Source organism: Epargyreus clarus, unplaced genomic scaffold, assembly GCF_041222505.1.
Source record: "Epargyreus clarus isolate Ecla_fem2 unplaced genomic scaffold, WU_Ecla_fem_2.2 ptg000012l, whole genome shotgun sequence".
In the NCBI taxonomy this organism is placed as follows: Eukaryota; Metazoa; Arthropoda; class Insecta; order Lepidoptera; family Hesperiidae; genus Epargyreus; species Epargyreus clarus.
Genome location: NW_027332220.1, coordinates 11,107,370 through 11,125,606, shown reverse-complemented (window position 1 = coordinate 11,125,606; position 18,237 = coordinate 11,107,370). Strand labels below are relative to the sequence as shown.

Genomic DNA, 18,237 nt, shown 5'->3' with positions numbered 1-18,237 from the left:
TTGACCTCTGTCGTTGGATTTAGGTCATGTTAAGGCGATGACTTTGATTAAATTTTGAAAACAACTGTACATCTTAAGTTTTTTGTGTAGATATGAATTGATTTCTTTGTCACTAAAACAATAAATAAATTTATCTATATTGCACTAATATCGGAATTACGACCTTCACCCATTCGTTTGGTAGATAGTATTTTCAAAATATTATTTGAAAAAATATATCGCGCTTGGCTTGGCTTAAAAACCCTAGTAAGACAATGATCAATTCTAAATTCAAAATTGATTAGTATGAGAGTATATAAAAGAAAATTATTAAAACTGAACTTTTATTTAATTCAAAGAGTTGGATCCTTATTAATAGTATTTAAAAAATATCTTTGCGCATAGATTAATTTAAAAATCCGGGCCAGACGATGATCAATTAAAATAAAAATAATAATAAGTATTATATGAGAATGTATGAAAATAAAATATTTTCTTAAAACTGAACTTTTCATTAATGATTACTCGTATTTCATATAGTTTGATTCTTATAAGCGACATCAGATGAATTTAAATGAGCTCATTTCGATCTTTAATAATAGTAAGCATAATTACGCGGAAATGAGTTTAGATAATCTGCAGCACTCCTTGACAATATTAAATGTTGAAAGGTAAAGATAAAATAGGTAGTTGGATGTGAAAAACACTTATTGCACTGAGCGATAAATACTAAACGCCAACGGAAATTAATGTTACAGTAAATACATAAATGTATATTAATGATAACTAAACTAATGAAAATGAAGACTTTTGAAATGTACTTAACTAAAACGAATTATATAACTTTAAAAGATCACTGTTAAGAACTGGGATTCGAACCTCGGTCCTCCCGACTAAAAGCCTGAATTCAACTACTATGCTATCACTGTTTAATAAAACTAAAACTCACAATATAAAACTTAAGTAGGTGATTCTGGCAGCGTCAAGTTTTTGAAGGAGTTCCACCTTTTGAAGCTGGTAGAGACTTTTCTATTTCAGCTCCGGAGGGACTACCGCTACGCCTACATTTTTCTACCAGATAATGACAGCGTAGCACTACAGTGTACTGGTTTGATGTATGATGTGATACGTGATGCGATATGATAAAGCAAATACATTTTTTTACAATATAGGAGTAGCAGACGAGTATGCAGTCTACCTGATGGTAAGTGGCTACTGTCGCCCATGGACATTTGTAATCAAAATCAGATAGGATTTCTACCTGGTTCCTGTAGTTCCGGGACTAGAATAGAGCTACGGTATCCCCTGCTTGTCGTAAGAGGCGACTAAAAGGGAGCTTCCGGGGTTGCCGGCGGCAAGAGTGGGAGCTCGAACCGTCCGGAGAGCAACCCCAGGTAGGACGGCGGCACGTGTGGTCGCATGCCGTCGTAAACACCAGGTGTGCGGGAGGAGCGTAAAGTGCTCCCCCCAGGCCAGAGACCGACCGGAGCATCGCGCTCGGAGAACTCCGGTTGTATTCCATCGGAGATCCCGGAGTTCTCCACCAAGCGCTGAGGACGACCACCGGGGGGGTTTTAGTGCGGTGTCGCTCCCACGTCGTCGGGTACCTTTTGAAGATTTCCCCCTCGAAAGGATTCCTACCTGAGGTCGGCCACAGATGCACCGCTACCTCTGAGGGCTAATCTGGAACGCCTCGGAAAAGTATGTCTCCCTTATCCCACCCATATTTACCTTATTTCCAACATATTTCTGAAGAGTAGCTATCCATGGGCATGGACAGTAGGAAATGATCATTATCATCATTAGCACATTATGTTTGAGGCATGCTCGTTGATGCACCTATCTTAAAGAAAATAAATTTTCTATTTTAATTAATTGAAGTTTCTAGAATTTTTAGAAATAAACACGAACTCATTTGTACATAATTATGTATGAGTAAAGTGCTCCTTACACTTAATTATAAACTAATTTATTTCCACGACTTCGTCCTGTCCATAAACTAGGATCGTATTTCTAGGTAACAATTATCCTTTTTATTCCAAGTGAAACGGTTTATCTTAGGAACTTCTGTAAAAACGATTTTGCTATGATCTAAATTAAAAGTATTTAATTTAGACTATAGCTAAGACAAAGCAAGACAATTTACTGTTACTTACTTCTTGATTTACTATAGAAAACACAGACATAAACTTCAATTTTGTCTGTTCATATTGAATATATTAATACATCCACAACGGCAGCAATATATATGTTAATGTAAAGTTACAACTATCATTGTTACTTCACTTTCCAACTGGTCTTAACCCTATTGTATTACAATGAGTTTTACAAATAAAGTTGTTCTTATCACCGGCGCCAGCTCAGGAATTGGAGCTGCAACAGCCGTTCTGTTCACCAAAGAGGGTGCCCATGTTGCCATTGTCGGAAGAAATGAAGCCAAATTGAAGATGGTTGAGCAAAATTGTGCTAAAAATGGTAAGAAACCGCTAGTTATAAAAGCAGATATATCTAACGATGACGCAGCCGCCGCCATGGTGAAGAAGACAGTTGATACATTTGGAAAACTGGACGTTTTAGTCAACAACGCCGGTTTTACGAAATTTGGGACGGTTTTAGACGGCAGTATCATGGAAACCTACGACGCTATAATGGCAGTCAATGTTCGCGCTCTGATCTACATCACGACCTTGGCGGTTCCTCATCTAATCAAAACGAAAGGAAACATAGTGAATATATCGAGTGTCGCAGCATCAAGTGTACCAATAACGCCCACCATGACAACTTATTGTGTTTCAAAAGCTGCTTTGAATCACTTCTCTCGAGCTGTGGCATTGGAGCTCGCTCCGCATGGTGTGAGAGTGAACACAGTCAGTCCAGGACCAGTTAAAACCGATTTCCTGGAGAATGCTGGAGCTTCCTTTAATATTGAAGATGTCAAGACAGTGCTCGGCAGAGTATCTGAGTCGGAGGAGGTTGCAGATGTCATCTTGTTCATCGCAAGCGACAAAGCTGTCGCCATCACCGGTTCTGATTATATCACTGATAATGGCTTCTTACTTAAACATTAGATGTTTTTTTTCCAGTTCTAATCAATATAGCGTTGTGTTTGAATTTTTGCGTTAATATTTATTGTTTGAAATAAAACTAAATTTTATTTATTATGTATTTTATACTGTATTTTACATATACAGGGTGTCCCGTAAGTACCACGACAAACTTGGGGAGAACATAGGTGAGGGTCTGACCTCTCTGGGAAAAAAAAATTACCTCAGTAAAAGTGTCACCGTTTTTGCACTATCAATTGTTTTAGATTTTTTGAGAAATTCAGCCCTATTCATCTTCTTTCGTTAACTGCGTGTCCAAATTTGGTGATGCAGTGTTTATTTTTTCTGTTAAATACTATCAGATAGTTAGTCTATCATATTAAAATGTAAATTGGTTAAAAGATGTAAAGGAACCATGAAAAAAATAGGGCTATTTTAATTTTTTTACTATTTTTCCCTCAACTTTGACTCGTCGCGGTGAAAAAAAAATGTACTGGACTATAAGTGTACATTGCGCAAAAAAATATGTCCAGTTAATAGACATTTAAAAAAAGTACCACACTTACTATCTAAAGTTGAAGAAAAAAAGTTAAGGCCATTTTTGCATGAAAGGGACTGAAACCAACTAAAACGTAAAGATCGAGTTTTTATTTAAATTACGCTTGCTACCATCTCAAAACATGTCAAACAGTACAAATATACATCATTGACTAGTGAGACATTTAAAAATATCCTTCTTCAGTTGTAAAAAAATAATTAAGTAACTAACTAGCAAACAAAGTAATATAATTTATTAAGTAAATTTTTACCTACTTTGAAGTGTCCTTTCGAATTGAAACGTCGTACATGTATGTAATTTGAATGACAATACCATAATTTGACATATTGGAACTGATCTGATGATGGAGCCAGGGTATGAATGGTAGATCCCTTACTGTTAAGATACCTACGTAACACGCACGGGAAGAGACGCGCGGGCGGAGGAGGCGGGCAACGTCATCGGCGCGGGCGGTGCGGTGGTGGTACGAGCCGAACATCACTCACGCTTGCGACCTCCGACGGCCACGGACGATTTCTATTTAAATATTGTTTGACCGGGAAACCCTAATGTAATTAAGAGGCCTATTAAACCAGCAAAATACAGTCCACTCTCTCATTTAAGTCCCAGGACCCTAACATTGGTCCTTCAGGATTCGCCGTCTTAATTAACGCGGATTTAACGGTCAGTGCAACTTCAAATCTCGAAGCACTTTAGTTGTGGTCTTCAGCTGTGGAGGAGCTTCGAGGCACTCTTCATTATCATCGTGTCATCGAGGATACTTCGCTTAGCAACCGCACACCTACGCTCGAGAAAACAAGTCGTCCACGTGCAACGGACTTTGGACCCGTGGAATATTCCAAGCGATCGCCACTTAAGACAAAGGATTAAGCCACGTTTTACTGTTTGGTGGATTGGTCATTCGTGAGTCGTTCCAATTTTATTTATAACAATTTCTTATAAAAATAATAATCAGCCAGCTTATTTCTGCGAGACAAACCATTTCTTCACTTTTACTCAATTTCTTACTTCTTTTCCATTATTTCACATTTAAAACCATAAATGTTAATTTCATTGCCTAAAATATTATAGCCATAAAGCTTGCATTAGCGCACAATTTGTTTTTTAGCGCCCGAACAACGGAACATGTGGCACGTGTTTGCAAGTACTTATCGCTAACGCATCTTTTTCTTTGTTATCGCTTCGAGCGCTGCATTCCATTTTTTCATACGCACCTTTTATTTAATTTGACCCTTTTTTGCAATGGCTTCCGAATTGAAATCGCTTATTAGAAAGCGTAGTTGTATGAAGGGCAAGATGACTATTTTTGATAAATATCTTGATGAATTTAAAACAATAGCCCGGCCTACTACCGTACAACTCTTAGATTTAGAAAGCCGCTTTAATAAATTCGATGCCTTATACGCAGAATATGATCAATTACAGGATGCAATCGATGTGATGTCCGAATCGTCTGACGACGAGAACAATGAGCGAGAGGAATTTGAGACGCAATATCACCAACTCGTGGCAGAGGCGCGCAGCCTGCTGGGCGCGCGTCCCAGCTGCTCCACCGAGGCGGCGCGGGACGGCTCCGTGTCGGGCTTCGAGGACGCATGTGCAGGTGGTCTTAAATCCAATTGCGTTAGATTGCCTAAAATAGATTTACCCGTTTTTCACGGTCACTATCAACACTGGTTAGAGTTTAGGGATACATTTGTTTCTTTAATTCACTCGAGATCAGACATGGATAATATCAGTAAATTACATTATCTGCGCGCATCTCTTAAAGGTAGTGCATTGTTGGTCATCGACAATTTAGATTTTAAAGCCGATAATTATGAGGCCGCGTATAAATTATTATGCGACCGATATGACAATAAAAGATTACTCATTAATAATCACGTCAGGGAACTTTTTAATGTTGAGCATATGCGTAGTGAGTCATGTTTTGGTATTCGTCGCCTTATAGATGTTACTAATAAAAACCTTCGCGCACTTTCAACTTTAGACCAACCGACTCAATATTGGGATACATTAATTATCCACATGATGGCAGAAAAACTTGACAGTGTTACTCACAGGGTTTGGGAGGAACACAGAAATACTCTCGAGATGCCACCTTCTTTAACAACATTTATTACATTTCTCAATAACAGGGCGGACTTATTAGAAACATTGCAAGAAAGTAAAGGTAAAACGTATAAATCCGAGTCTCATAAATCAAATACCAATCTCTTAATAGCAACAAATAATAACAATTTAAATAAATCATTAAATAAATTTCATAAAAAATCAATAGCGTGCCCAATTTGTAATCAAAATCATTATCTTTTTGCCTGTGACACATTCAGAGCCCTACCTATAGAAAGTCGTATACAAAAGGCCAAAGATTCAAAGGTCTGTCTTAATTGTTTACGTCCAGGGCACTTAGAAAATAAATGTAACCTTGTACCGTGTAAATATTGCAAAAAAAGGCACAATACATTATTACACATATATGAGCCTATAGTGCATTCTGAGCCGCCTATGCCTTCCGTTAGTAATTTTGCAAATTCAAAGAATGTGCAACAGTATATACTCCTGCGCACATTTTGCTGTCCACAGCGCTCGTGAAGGTGGTCGCCGGCGCGAACGACGTGCGCTCGGCTCGGCTGCTACTCGATAATGGCAGCACGGCTAACTTCGTTACTCAATCACTCTGTGGTAAGCTGGGTTTGTCGCGGCGTACTACGAGCTCCACAGTAACAGGTATCAACAATAATACTTCATCTATTACACAGTCTTGCAGCCTTACTATAAAGTCGTTCTATAATGACTATAGCATGACTATTGATTGTCTTATTTTACCGCAAATAACTAAAGCATTGCCGGTTTCATTTATTGACATAGACCATATTCCTCTTCCAATGGGAATAAGTCTAGCTGACCCTTCTTTTAATGTCCCGTCAGAAATTGACATCTTAGTAGGGGCCGATGTATTTTGGTCAGTCTTATGTAACAATTCCATCGATTTAGGTAAAAATCAACCTAAACTATATGAAACGAAATTGGGTTGGTTGGTGTCTGGGTATGTACCCCGCCTTAAGTCACCGTCTTCTCCTGCAGTTTGCAATTTTGTAAACGAGGAAACCAATCCAGACTTAACTGGTTTCTGGGAATTGGACACCATAGCAGCCAAGCACTCTTTATCTTCTGAGGAACGTGCCTGTGAGCAGAGCTTCTTAGAAACGACTACTCGCAAAGACGATGGCCGTTTCGTTGTAACAATGCCGCTGAAGGAGGACCCTTCGGTCTTAGGCGATTCGTTTCAACGAGCTAAATTTCGTTTCCTCTCCTTGGAGCGTAAGTTTTTGCGAGAACCTGTTTTTAAAGACAGGTACATGGAGTTCATGGGCGAGTATGAAAGCTTAGGTCATATGACTGAAAATAAAGAGTCTTCGTCTGGCAGTCTTAAATATAAAATTAATTATTTTCTTCCTCACCATGGCGTGCTTCGCGAGTCGAGTCTTACTACGAAGCTTCGAACCGTTTTTGATGCTTCGGCAGCTTCCGATACAGGTGTGTCACTTAACGACATTCAAATGGTCGGACCAGTTGTACAGGAGGACCTTTATTCCATTTTGTTACGTTTTCGACAGCACAAATACGTCATCACCGGGGACATCGAAAAAATGTACAGAGCGATTGAACTGAACCCGTCTCAACGCTCCCTTCAACAAATAATATTTAGGTATGATTCATCACATCCTTTAAAATCTATACTTTAAATACTTTGAGCTTCGGTACAGCTTCAGCGCCATACTTGGCCACTAAATGTTTAGTTTCTTTAGCATGTAGTACTTCCGATAGTGACGTGAAGCGGTCAATTCAACGCGATTTTTATGTTGACGATTACATAAGCGGTGCGTCGACTATCGAAGATACAATTAGAATATGTGAAGGCGTTATATCAACTTTAAAGTTAGCCCGATTCAACTTACGAAAGTTTCAATCAAATAGTAAATACATCCTTAATCAAATTTCACCTTATACTGAACCAGATAATATTTTAAATATTTCAAGTACTGACAACGTATCTTCAAAAACATTAGGACTCCATTGGATTTGTGATGCAGACACACTTTCATTTTCCATACATATTGAACATAATGATAAAATTACAAAACGTCAAATATTATCAGTCATCAGTCAAATTTTTGATCCCTTAGGTCTTGTAAATCCTTGTATTGTAGAAGCCAAAATTGTAATGCAAAGACTTTGGGTTGAAAAGTGTTCGTGGGATGAAGAGGTTCCGCAATACTTAAGAAACATATGGCTTTCATTTGTTAACACTATGCCACTTCTAAATAATTTAAAGATTCCTCGCTGGGTACTCGCAGACGACTCCATAAGTCATGAAATTCATGTTTTTTCAGATGCATCAGAGCGGGCTTATGGAGCTTGCCTATATGTGCGTTCAGTTGATAGCTCAGGGTCGATTCAGGTACACCTTTTAACCTCAAAAAGTAAAATAGTTCCCATAAAACCCACAACGACACCTCGTCTTGAGCTTTGCGGAGCGTTATTAGCTGCAAGGTTGTGTAATAAAGTTTTAAATTCATTAACCATACCCATTATCACATGTAAATTCTGGTGTGACTCGACCATAGTTCTGGGGTGGTTAAGTACACCACCAGCACATCTTAAAACCTTTGTTCGTAACAGAGTTAACGAAATTCAAGAGAGCACCGAAAGTTACACGTGGAGTTACGTACCGTCGAAGGATAATCCGGCGGATCTTGTTTCTCGCGGGGTGAAGGCTGACCAAATCAGCAGTTCGTCTCTTTGGTGGTCAGGACCGTCTTTTCTGACTAAAGACGAAACTGAGTGACCTAAAATGCCCAATGTGAAGCACGATCTACCTGAGTTGATTATGTGTTCATTCGCGCTTGATAATCATTCTAATGCCGATCCCATAACTAATACAACAATCATGGAAGTTACTTTTCGATTCCATTCCGTCAAACAAACGTAAGAAAATATCTCGTAAAGGTGCGGGAAAGGAAAAACGCATTTTAAACGATATTATTGGACTTATTAAGGTAACAGATCCAGATGTATTACCAATATTTGTGGCTCGAGATCTAGAAAAATTACCACCGATAACATTTGATCATTTAGATGTTACTAAATTGCTGAAAGATCTTACATTAATGCAAACAGAGATTAATACAATAAAATCTTCTTACGCCACTTTACAGCAGTTAAAGGAGATTGAAACTGACGTGAGTCTTTTAAAAACTACACCCATATTGAATAATAATAATATAAATATGAGAAGAGATGTTTGCAATGACATAGTACATAATAAATTAAATGCATTTTTATCCCCTAGATCTAACTTAAGTGCTTGTCCGGAAATATGGAGCAGTGCACAGAAGAATGATTACATTAAAGACCGTGAGTTTTCACAGGCTTCGATTATATTATCAGCCACACCACCTTTGACACCTGTACCATCTATGGCAGTCCTTAATGAGAAGAACTGTAAGCCTACGTATTCAGATATTGTACGTAAAAAAAGGCATGATCAAGTCATTCAGGATAAACATGAAAAATGGACTACTGTACATGCTCGTAATAAAAATTCTGTCTTAAATAAACGTTTTGTAGGAAAAATAGGTATAGCAGTAGAAGATAAAAATTTCAAAGCTGCTGATAATAAACTTCCTATGTTTATTACTAATATACATAATGACACAAAAGAAGAAGATATTTGTAAATATATTTTTAATAAAACTCAAGAGATAGTAAAATTAGAAAAAATTATAACTAAAAAAGAAAATAATCATAGTGCATATAAATTTTTTGTGCCCCGTCAAAAGTTACCCTTGTTTTTAAATGATAATTTATGGCCTCAGGGTATAATTTTTCGTCGTTTTGTACATTTTAAACCAAGACGTATTATAAACGATAAATATTATTATAATGATGCATACAATTCGACAATTCGGAAGTTATAATTGTAAAAGTATTAAACGATCGATTGATGACGTTCGGCATTTGTGTCAATCGTGTGACTTGTTAGCTCTGCAAGAGACGTGGCTCTTACCAGAAGAACTTGACTTTCTGAATAATATCGATAGAAATTTTAATTGTACGGGCACATCGGCAGTCGATACGACAGCTGGATTGTTACGTGGAAGACCTTTTGGAGGTGTTGCATTAATGTGGCGCACAAGTATATTTTCACATGTATCTGTAATTAATTGTAATAATCCTCGTATATGTTGCATTAAGGTCAAACTTTCGGCTGAAAAACTTATTTTAGTTTTCAGTATTTATATGCCTACAGACATGCCTGAAAATTTGACAGAATTTACCGATTGTCTATCAACGATAAATGCTATTATTGACAATGAAGGTATAGAATGTGCTTATATGTTAGGAGACTATAACGCTCATCCAACAGAACTATTTTATAAAGAGTTGTCCAATTTTGTATCCGAGCAACACTGGTCTTGTATTGATATTGATAAATTGGGTCGCGATTCTAATACATTTACATTTGTAAGTGAGGCCCATGGTTCAAAGAGATGGCTAGATCATTGTTTAATTACAGAATCCGCGACACGATCTATAATTGATGTATATGTTATCTTTGATGTATTATGGTCAGATCATTATCCACTTATAATAGAATGTAATTTAAGTGTAGTTAACTCTCAACTTGAAAAAGTAAATAAAAAACATAATGATATTATTTGGGGCAACAGAAATAAAGATCAAATTAATTTATATTCTAGTGAATGTCATCATGAACTAAAATTTATTACTTTTCCTGATAAATTTAGGTTCTGTTGTGATAAAAATTGTAATATTTTAGATCATAAACTTGAAATTAATAATTTATATAATAAAGTTGTATCAATTTTAACTAAATCTGCAAAAGGCATTCAAAATTACATGCATACAAAAAGAAAGAAAGCTGTAATTGGCTGGAATAGGCATGTAAGCGTAGCTTACAAAGAAGCCAGATGTAAGCTTAAAACGTGGTTACTAAACGGAAAACCTAATAGTGGTATGATTTTTACAGAAATGTATGAGACAAGAAAAGTATTTAAATCTCGTTTAAAATGGTGTCAAAAAATTGATTGATATTTTAGCTGAACATCACTTAAAAAAGGATTTTCGATCATTTTGGAAAAATACTGCTGATTGTAATAAAAAAACAGTATGTCCTGTTAATATTAACGGCTTTTTTAATGGAAAGGATATTGCCAATGTTTTTAAAGACCATTTCATTGTAAAATCGCCACGAAGATCATCAAATTTCAAAATTATTAGTGATTTCAATTTTAGTAACGTGTTGACTAGAGTCACAACAAAGAATGTTATTGATGTCATTAGATGCATGCCCCCAGGAAAGTCTCCTGGGCACGACAGCCTTAGCATTGAACATTTACGACACGCAGGGCCCCACTTACCCAGGATCTTGAAATTATTATTTAATCTATGTATAAGTCATTCTTACTTACCATGTGACATGATAAGAACAATTGTAGTACCTATAGCAAAAAATAAAACTGGAGATTTGACAGATAAAAATAATTATAGACCTATATCATTAGGGACAATTATTGGAAAAGTGTTAGATAGTTTACTACATACAGAAATAAACAAAAACATCTGTATACATGATAATCAATTTGGTTTTAGACCTCAATTGTCAACTGAAACAGCTATTTTGTCTTTAAAACATACTGTTAATTATTATACTAAACGTAATACGCCAATATATGCTTGTTTTTTAGATTTAACAAAAGCTTTCGATTTGGTTTGTTATGATATATTATGGAAAAAACTGCAAGAAATGAATGTTCCTTGTGAAATTATTAATATTTTAAAATTTTGGTATTGTAATCAAATCAACTCCATTCGGTGGGCAGGATATTTCTCAGATACGTATAGATTGGAATGTGGGGTGAGACAGGGTGGCCTGACCTCACCTACACTTTTCAATCTGTACGTAAATGCGCTTATTGTTGAGCTCAGCAAGAGTCATGTTGGTTGTCATATTGATGGTGTCCCAGTAAACAATATAAGTTATGCTGACGACATGGTATTACTGAGTGCATCAATATGTGGTTTGAGAAAACTTTTAAATATTTGTGAGAATTATGCAAAAGTTCATGGATTAATGTATAATGCTAAAAAAAGTGAAATCATGGTTTTTGGGGCCAGCGGTAAATATCCGAATAATGTACCTGTAATTAAATTAAATGGGACACCTTTAAAACTAGTTAACCAATTCAAATATTTAGGGCATATAGTTACCACTGACCTTAAAGACGATCAAGACATTGAAAGGGAAAGAAGAGCATTGTCAGTGAGGGTCAACATGTTAGTTCGAAGGTTTGCTCGCTGCACGCCTAAAGTTAAAATTACATTATTTAACGCTTATTCCACGTCTTTTTATACCAGCAGCCTTTGGACCAATTACACCCAAAAAACTTACAATGCTCTTAGAGTTCAATATAATAATGGTTTCAGGATGCTGATGGGACTACCAAGGTACTGTAGTGCATCAGGGATGTTTGCAGAAGCTCATGTAAACTGTTTTTACACTATAATGAGAAAAAGATGCAGCTCCCTGATGTACCGTGTCCGGGATAGCACCAACAGCATCCTGAAGATGATAAGCAATAGAGTAGACTGTAGATTTATTTCCCATTGCAGTTTCCTACATATAAAATTGTAATGTACCAAAAAAAAAAAATAATTGTAATTAAATAAATAAGTCTTTGTTACTTTAAATAAACAATTACATTATTATAACTAACCTAATGAAAAATAAATCAAAATTAACTCATTTGCAACATATAATAGCATATTTACTGAGATTCATTCATAACTGTAGAAGTAAAAATAATAAGTTAACTGGTTGTCTCACAGTTCATGAGCTTCAAAATTCATTAAATTTAATAACACATAAAGCACAACTTGAAATGTTTCCTGACGAATATGCTATTCTTAAAGCTGGCAAATCATTACCTAAGAAAAATCGATTGACTTCATTAACTCCATTCTTAGATTCAAATAATATCATGAGAGTTGGTGGCAGATTAGATAATTCACCTTATAGTTACGACATCAAGCACCCCATCATTCTTTGTAGTAAACATCATTTCACCAAAATACTTTTTCATCATTTCCATATTAAATATTTACATGCCCCACCTCAACTTCTTCTAGGAACTTTAAAACAGATTTATTGGCCCTTAGGTGGCACGAATCTTGCAAAACATATTGTACACAAATGTATTCGTTGCTTCAGGTTCAAAACTGAAACAGTTCAGCCCATCATGGGGCAGTTGCCCACATCGAGAACGAATTTAGAATATCCATTTCTACATTGTTCAGTTGACTACGGGGGACCGGTGTTGATAGCAGATCGCAAAGGAAGAGGTTGCAAACTTATTAAATCTTTTTTAGCAATCTTCATTTGCAATTCGACCAAGGCCTGTCACATCGAGCTCGTCACGGCGTTGTCCAGCGACGCGTTTATAGCCGCATTAAAACGTTTTGTATCACGTCGTGGTGTACCATCATCCATCACGTCCGATAATGGTACCAATTTCGTAGGCGCTAGTAACGAGTTGGCTCAGTTCCTTTTAAACTCCGATCTTCAAGGTCACGTAGCTCAGGAAGGCATCGACTTTAAATTTGTGCCGGCTTACACCCCCCACTTCAATGGTTTAGCTGAAGCTGCTGTTCGTTCCACGAAATATCACCTTAAGCGTATATTACAAACAACTCATTTTACATACGAAGAGATGGCAACCTGTCTCGCCGAAATAGAGGCTATATTAAATTCTCGCCCTCTTACTCCTTTCGCCACTGATCCTTCCGATTACACGGCTCTTACACCAAGTCATTTTTTGATTGGACGCTCACTTCTGGCCATTCCTCAGCCAGCAGTGCCTGACACCAACATAGTTCGTCTGGAGCGATATAAGAGAATTCAGCTCATCAAGCAGCACTTCTGGAACCGGTTCTCCACGGAATATGTCAGTCTGTTGCAGCAAAAGGTCAAGTGGCAAAAATCCAACAACGAACTGAAACTTGGGTCGCTTGTTTTAATAAAGGATCGGAATCTTCCACCCCTTTTGTGGTCTTTGGGGCGCGTCATCCAGCTCTATCCTGGTAGCGACGGCATCAGTAGAGTCGCGGAACTGAGGACGAGGAGAGGCACAATTCGTCGAGCCTTTAATAATATTTGCCCCCTTCCAGAGTTTTGAAGTCTTCTTCATCGCTTCAACCCGGGGAGCATGTTAAGATACCTACGTAACACGGGAAGAGACGCGCGGGCGGAGGAGGCGGGCAACGTCATCGGCGCGGGCGGTGCGGTGGTGGTACGAGCCGAACATCACTCACGCTTGCGACCTCCGACGGCCACGGACGATTTCTATTTAAATATTGTTTGACCGGGAAACCCTAATGTAATTAAGAGGCCTATTAAACCAGCAAAATACAGTCCACTCTCTCATTTAAGTCCCAGGACCCTAACACTTACCAATTTAGCCCAAACTCGAGGGATTTACTAAGATATGAACAATGCACCTGCTGGCTCCATGAGTGATTATACTGAAATATATGATATTAGGATTTTTATATGAATTGATAAAATAATAGAAAATATATAACGATAAAGGAAAAAAATCAAATTCTTTTTTATAATAAAGGTTAAGTGGCCATTGTACTTCTGTTGACTTGTACCTAACAGAGTTTACATATCAATACCATTACTCACTTGTTTCTGCCTCATAACAGCAGTGTTAAGCGCTACTGTGTTCTGGTTTGAAGGGTGTGGTAAGGGAGACATAATTTTCCGAGGTGTTCCAACATAGCCCTCAGGGGTAGCGGCGCATCTGTGGCTGACCTCAGGTAGGAATATCTAATCCTATCTGGGGTTGATTACGGATGTCCATGGGCGGCAATAGCCACTTACCATCAGGTGGACTGTACTACTCGTCTGCTGCTCCTACATTATAAAAAAAATGCGCATGTCTACAAAGGAAACAATCATTTTCAGAAGATTACCGTAGTAATTACACTTGCATGTTTTCTACGTATCCATTTATTTCTAATTTATTTTTTTGATTGAAAAAAACATTGCTTTGAAATAGAAACCAAGAATGCTGTCCACCTTATATTCTAGATACTGAATGTTCATTCCAAGTTTCATAAGTATTGGGTGGGTAGAAGCATTGTTATCATAAAATATAGAAAACAGGTAGTGTTGAGATGTTCCACACCATAACTAAAAGTTCTAATCATCAAACTACATATATCTATGCCAAGGTAATGGTTTAAGGGTTGCACCACATACTTAAGGTATTAGTATTACAATGAAAGATCCTTTCAAATTAAAGAAAAAGAAAATAGAAATTTGTTTATAAATACTCAAGTTTTTCAAATTTATACTAGCTATAGAAAACTAGCAAAAATTCTCCAATTTCCACATAATAGGACCCTCAGTGAAAGTAGCCGCAAACAATGGAGTTTGAATTATGTCGATAGGTTCTTTGAGGAGTCGGTTATAAACCCTAGCCAGATTACGATCAATTAAAAATTCAAAAAAAAAATTTATTAGAATGTATGAAAATCATTTTTTTTTCTTAAAATGAGCCTCTTCTTTAATGATTACCTCATAGAATTGATCCTCATAAGCGACACTATCAGGTAGGATAATAATAAAATAATATGATTTTTTAATGAAATAATTTTGATCTTGAATAGTAAGCATAATTACCCGGAAATGAGTTTAGGTAATCTGAAGCACTCCTTGACAATATTCAATGTTTAAAGGCAACGATAAGATATTATGTAGATGGATGTGAACAACCACTTATTGCACTGAGCGATAAATAATAAACGGAAATTAATGTTACAGTAAATATATTTTTTTTTACAAATGTTAAATGAACCAATGAAGATTATGACAAAATTCTGAAATCTACTGTATTTTTTGTTTTTATATTGAAATAACAAACGAGGCTCCAATCAACTTGATGGTAAGTGACTTCTGCTGCCCATGGACATTTACAATCAATCCCCGTTAAAATTAGAGTCCTACCCAAGTTCAGATGCGTTGCTACCTCTAACTCTCTACTCTACTCTAGGACTAGATGCTACCTCTAGCAGAACACTGTTATTAATAGACAGAAAAAGGTTTGGCGCTTCCAGAATCAAAAGATTCTACCACTTTCACATAACAATAAAGTAACACTGACAAAGATCAACTTAAACTGGCGGTTCTGGCAGCGTGACATTCTGATTTGAAAGCGTAAAGCCCTTTGTATTGCAGCTTCGGAGGTTCCACCGCCATCTATCTATTTCTGCCAGCGTAATATTGACAGCGTAACACTGCGCAACTTAGTACTGATTTGATTATAGATCCTCATGGACTGTAAAGACCTCTGCCTTCAGATGGAATTCATGCTCGTTTGCTACTTTTTGTTCATGAAGGTACATATTCCATAAAAAACAATAAGAACTTCTAGAAATTGTAGAAATAAACATGAACTCACTGCAACATAATTATGCATGAGTAAAGTGCTTCTTACACTTTATTATAAACTAGTTTACTTCCACGACTTCGTCCGCCCTCGTCCATAAACTAGGACAGTATTTTTGTGTAAGAACTACTCTTTCTAATTCCAAGTAAAATCGCTTATGTTTGAATCTTGTCAATAACGGCTCTGGCACTTTAGATGTAGACCATAACTAAGACAAAGCAACACAATTTACTGTTACTTCTATATCAAACACAGACATAAACTTCAATTTTATCTGTTCATATTGAATATATTAATACATCCACAACTGCAGCAATATATATAAATTAACGTAAAGTTAGAACTATCACTATTACTTGATTTTCCATCTGGTCTATACTCTATTGTTTTACGATGAGTTTTGCAAATAAAGTTGTTCTCATCACCGGCGCCAGCTCAGGAATTGGAGCTGCAACAGCCGTTCTGTTCACCAAAGAGGGTGCCAACGTTGCTATCGTTGGAAGAAATGAAGCTAAATTGAAGATCGTTGAGCAAAATTGCGCTAAAAATGGTAAGAAACCGCTAGTTATAAAAGCAGATATATCTAAAGACGACGCAGCCGCCGCCATGGTGAAGAAGACAGTTGATACTTTTGGAAAACTGGATGTTTTAGTCAACAACGCTGGTTTTGCGAAATTTGGGACGGTTTTAGACGGCAATATCATGGAAGCCTACGACGCTATAATGGCAGTCAATGTTCGCGCTCTAATCTACATCACGACCTTGGCGGTTCCTCATCTCATCAAAACGAAGGGAAACATAGTGAATATATCGAGTGTCGCAGCATCAAGTGTGCCAATAATGCCCATCATGACATCATATTATGTTTCAAAAGCTGCTTTAAATCACTTCTCTCGAGCTGTGGCATTGGAGCTCGCTCCGCATGGTGTGAGAGTGAACACAATCAGTCCAGGACCAGTTAAAACCGATTTTCTGGAGAATGCTGGAGCTTCCTTTGATACTGAAGATGTCAAGACAGCGCTCGGCAGGGTTTCCGAGTCTGAGGAGGTGGCAGATGTCATCTTGTTCATCGCAAGCGACAAAGCTATCGCCATCACCGGTTCTGATTATATCACTGATAATGGCTTCTTACTCCAACATTAAATGTTTTTCTTCCAGTTTTAATCAATTTTACGTTGTGTTTAAAATGTATTGTTTCAAATAACACTATATTTTATTTATTATACCTATACCTACATACATATCGATACCTTAATTAGCAAACCAGCCAACTCCACTTTTTTCAATTTTTTTTAAATATTTTGACTTCGTTTAACGCCATTTACGAGTATTATCAAAATAAATAAAAAAGCATTTTGAAAAAAGTGGAGTTGGCTGGTTTGCGAATTAAGGTATCGATATATGATATTTCTTAATTCAAATATTTGTTTCATATTACTCATATTGTGTAAAGAAATGTAGAGTTAGGAATTATTACATGAAATATATGATATTAGGATTTTTATATGAATTGATAAAATAATAGTAAATGTGTTTGTATTTTATAGAAAGTTAAAAAAAAGTACTTTTTATCATAAATGTTAAGAGGCCATTGTAATTCTGTACTAACATTGTTCAGATATCAATATTATTATGCGCATGTTAAATAAGGAAACAATCATCGGAAGATTACCATAGTAATTACACTTGCATATTTTATCCGTATCCATTTATTCCTAATTTCCTTTCTTACTTCATCATCGTCCCACTGCTAGGCACGGATCTCCTCTCAGAATGAGAAGGATTAGGCCATAGTCCACCGCGCTGGCCAAGTGCGTATTGGTAGACTTCATATACCTTTGCGATTTTTTTTATAAATCTCTCAGGTATGCAGGTTTCCTCACGATGTTTTCCTTCACCGTTTAAAGAAGTGATAATTAATTTCTAACACGCACGTAGTTATGAAAAATCAGAGGCGTGTGCCTGGGATTTGAACCTCGGAACCCTCGATCGAGCCGAGCCGAGTTTCTTAACCACTAGGTTATCACTTTCTTACTTAAAGCAACTATTTTTTCTCAACTATTTTTTCTTATTACTTTAACATCATGAAGTAGAAAACGAGGATGCGGTCCAT

General features: G+C 36.8%; 1 protein-coding gene across 1 annotated transcript; it reads left to right on the top strand.

Moving 5' to 3' along the window:
- The first annotated feature begins 2,297 nt into the window (after positions 1-2,297).
- On the top strand, positions 2,298-17,469 carry LOC140746512 (uncharacterized short-chain type dehydrogenase/reductase y4vI-like). The gene is made up of 3 exons (XM_073078667.1): positions 2,298-3,035; positions 5,008-5,205; positions 16,488-17,469. Exons 1-3 carry the CDS (start codon positions 2,298-2,300, stop codon positions 17,265-17,267), a joined length of 1,716 nt encoding a protein of 571 aa, XP_072934768.1. The 3' UTR covers positions 17,268-17,469.
- The last annotated feature ends 768 nt before the right edge of the window (positions 17,470-18,237 follow it).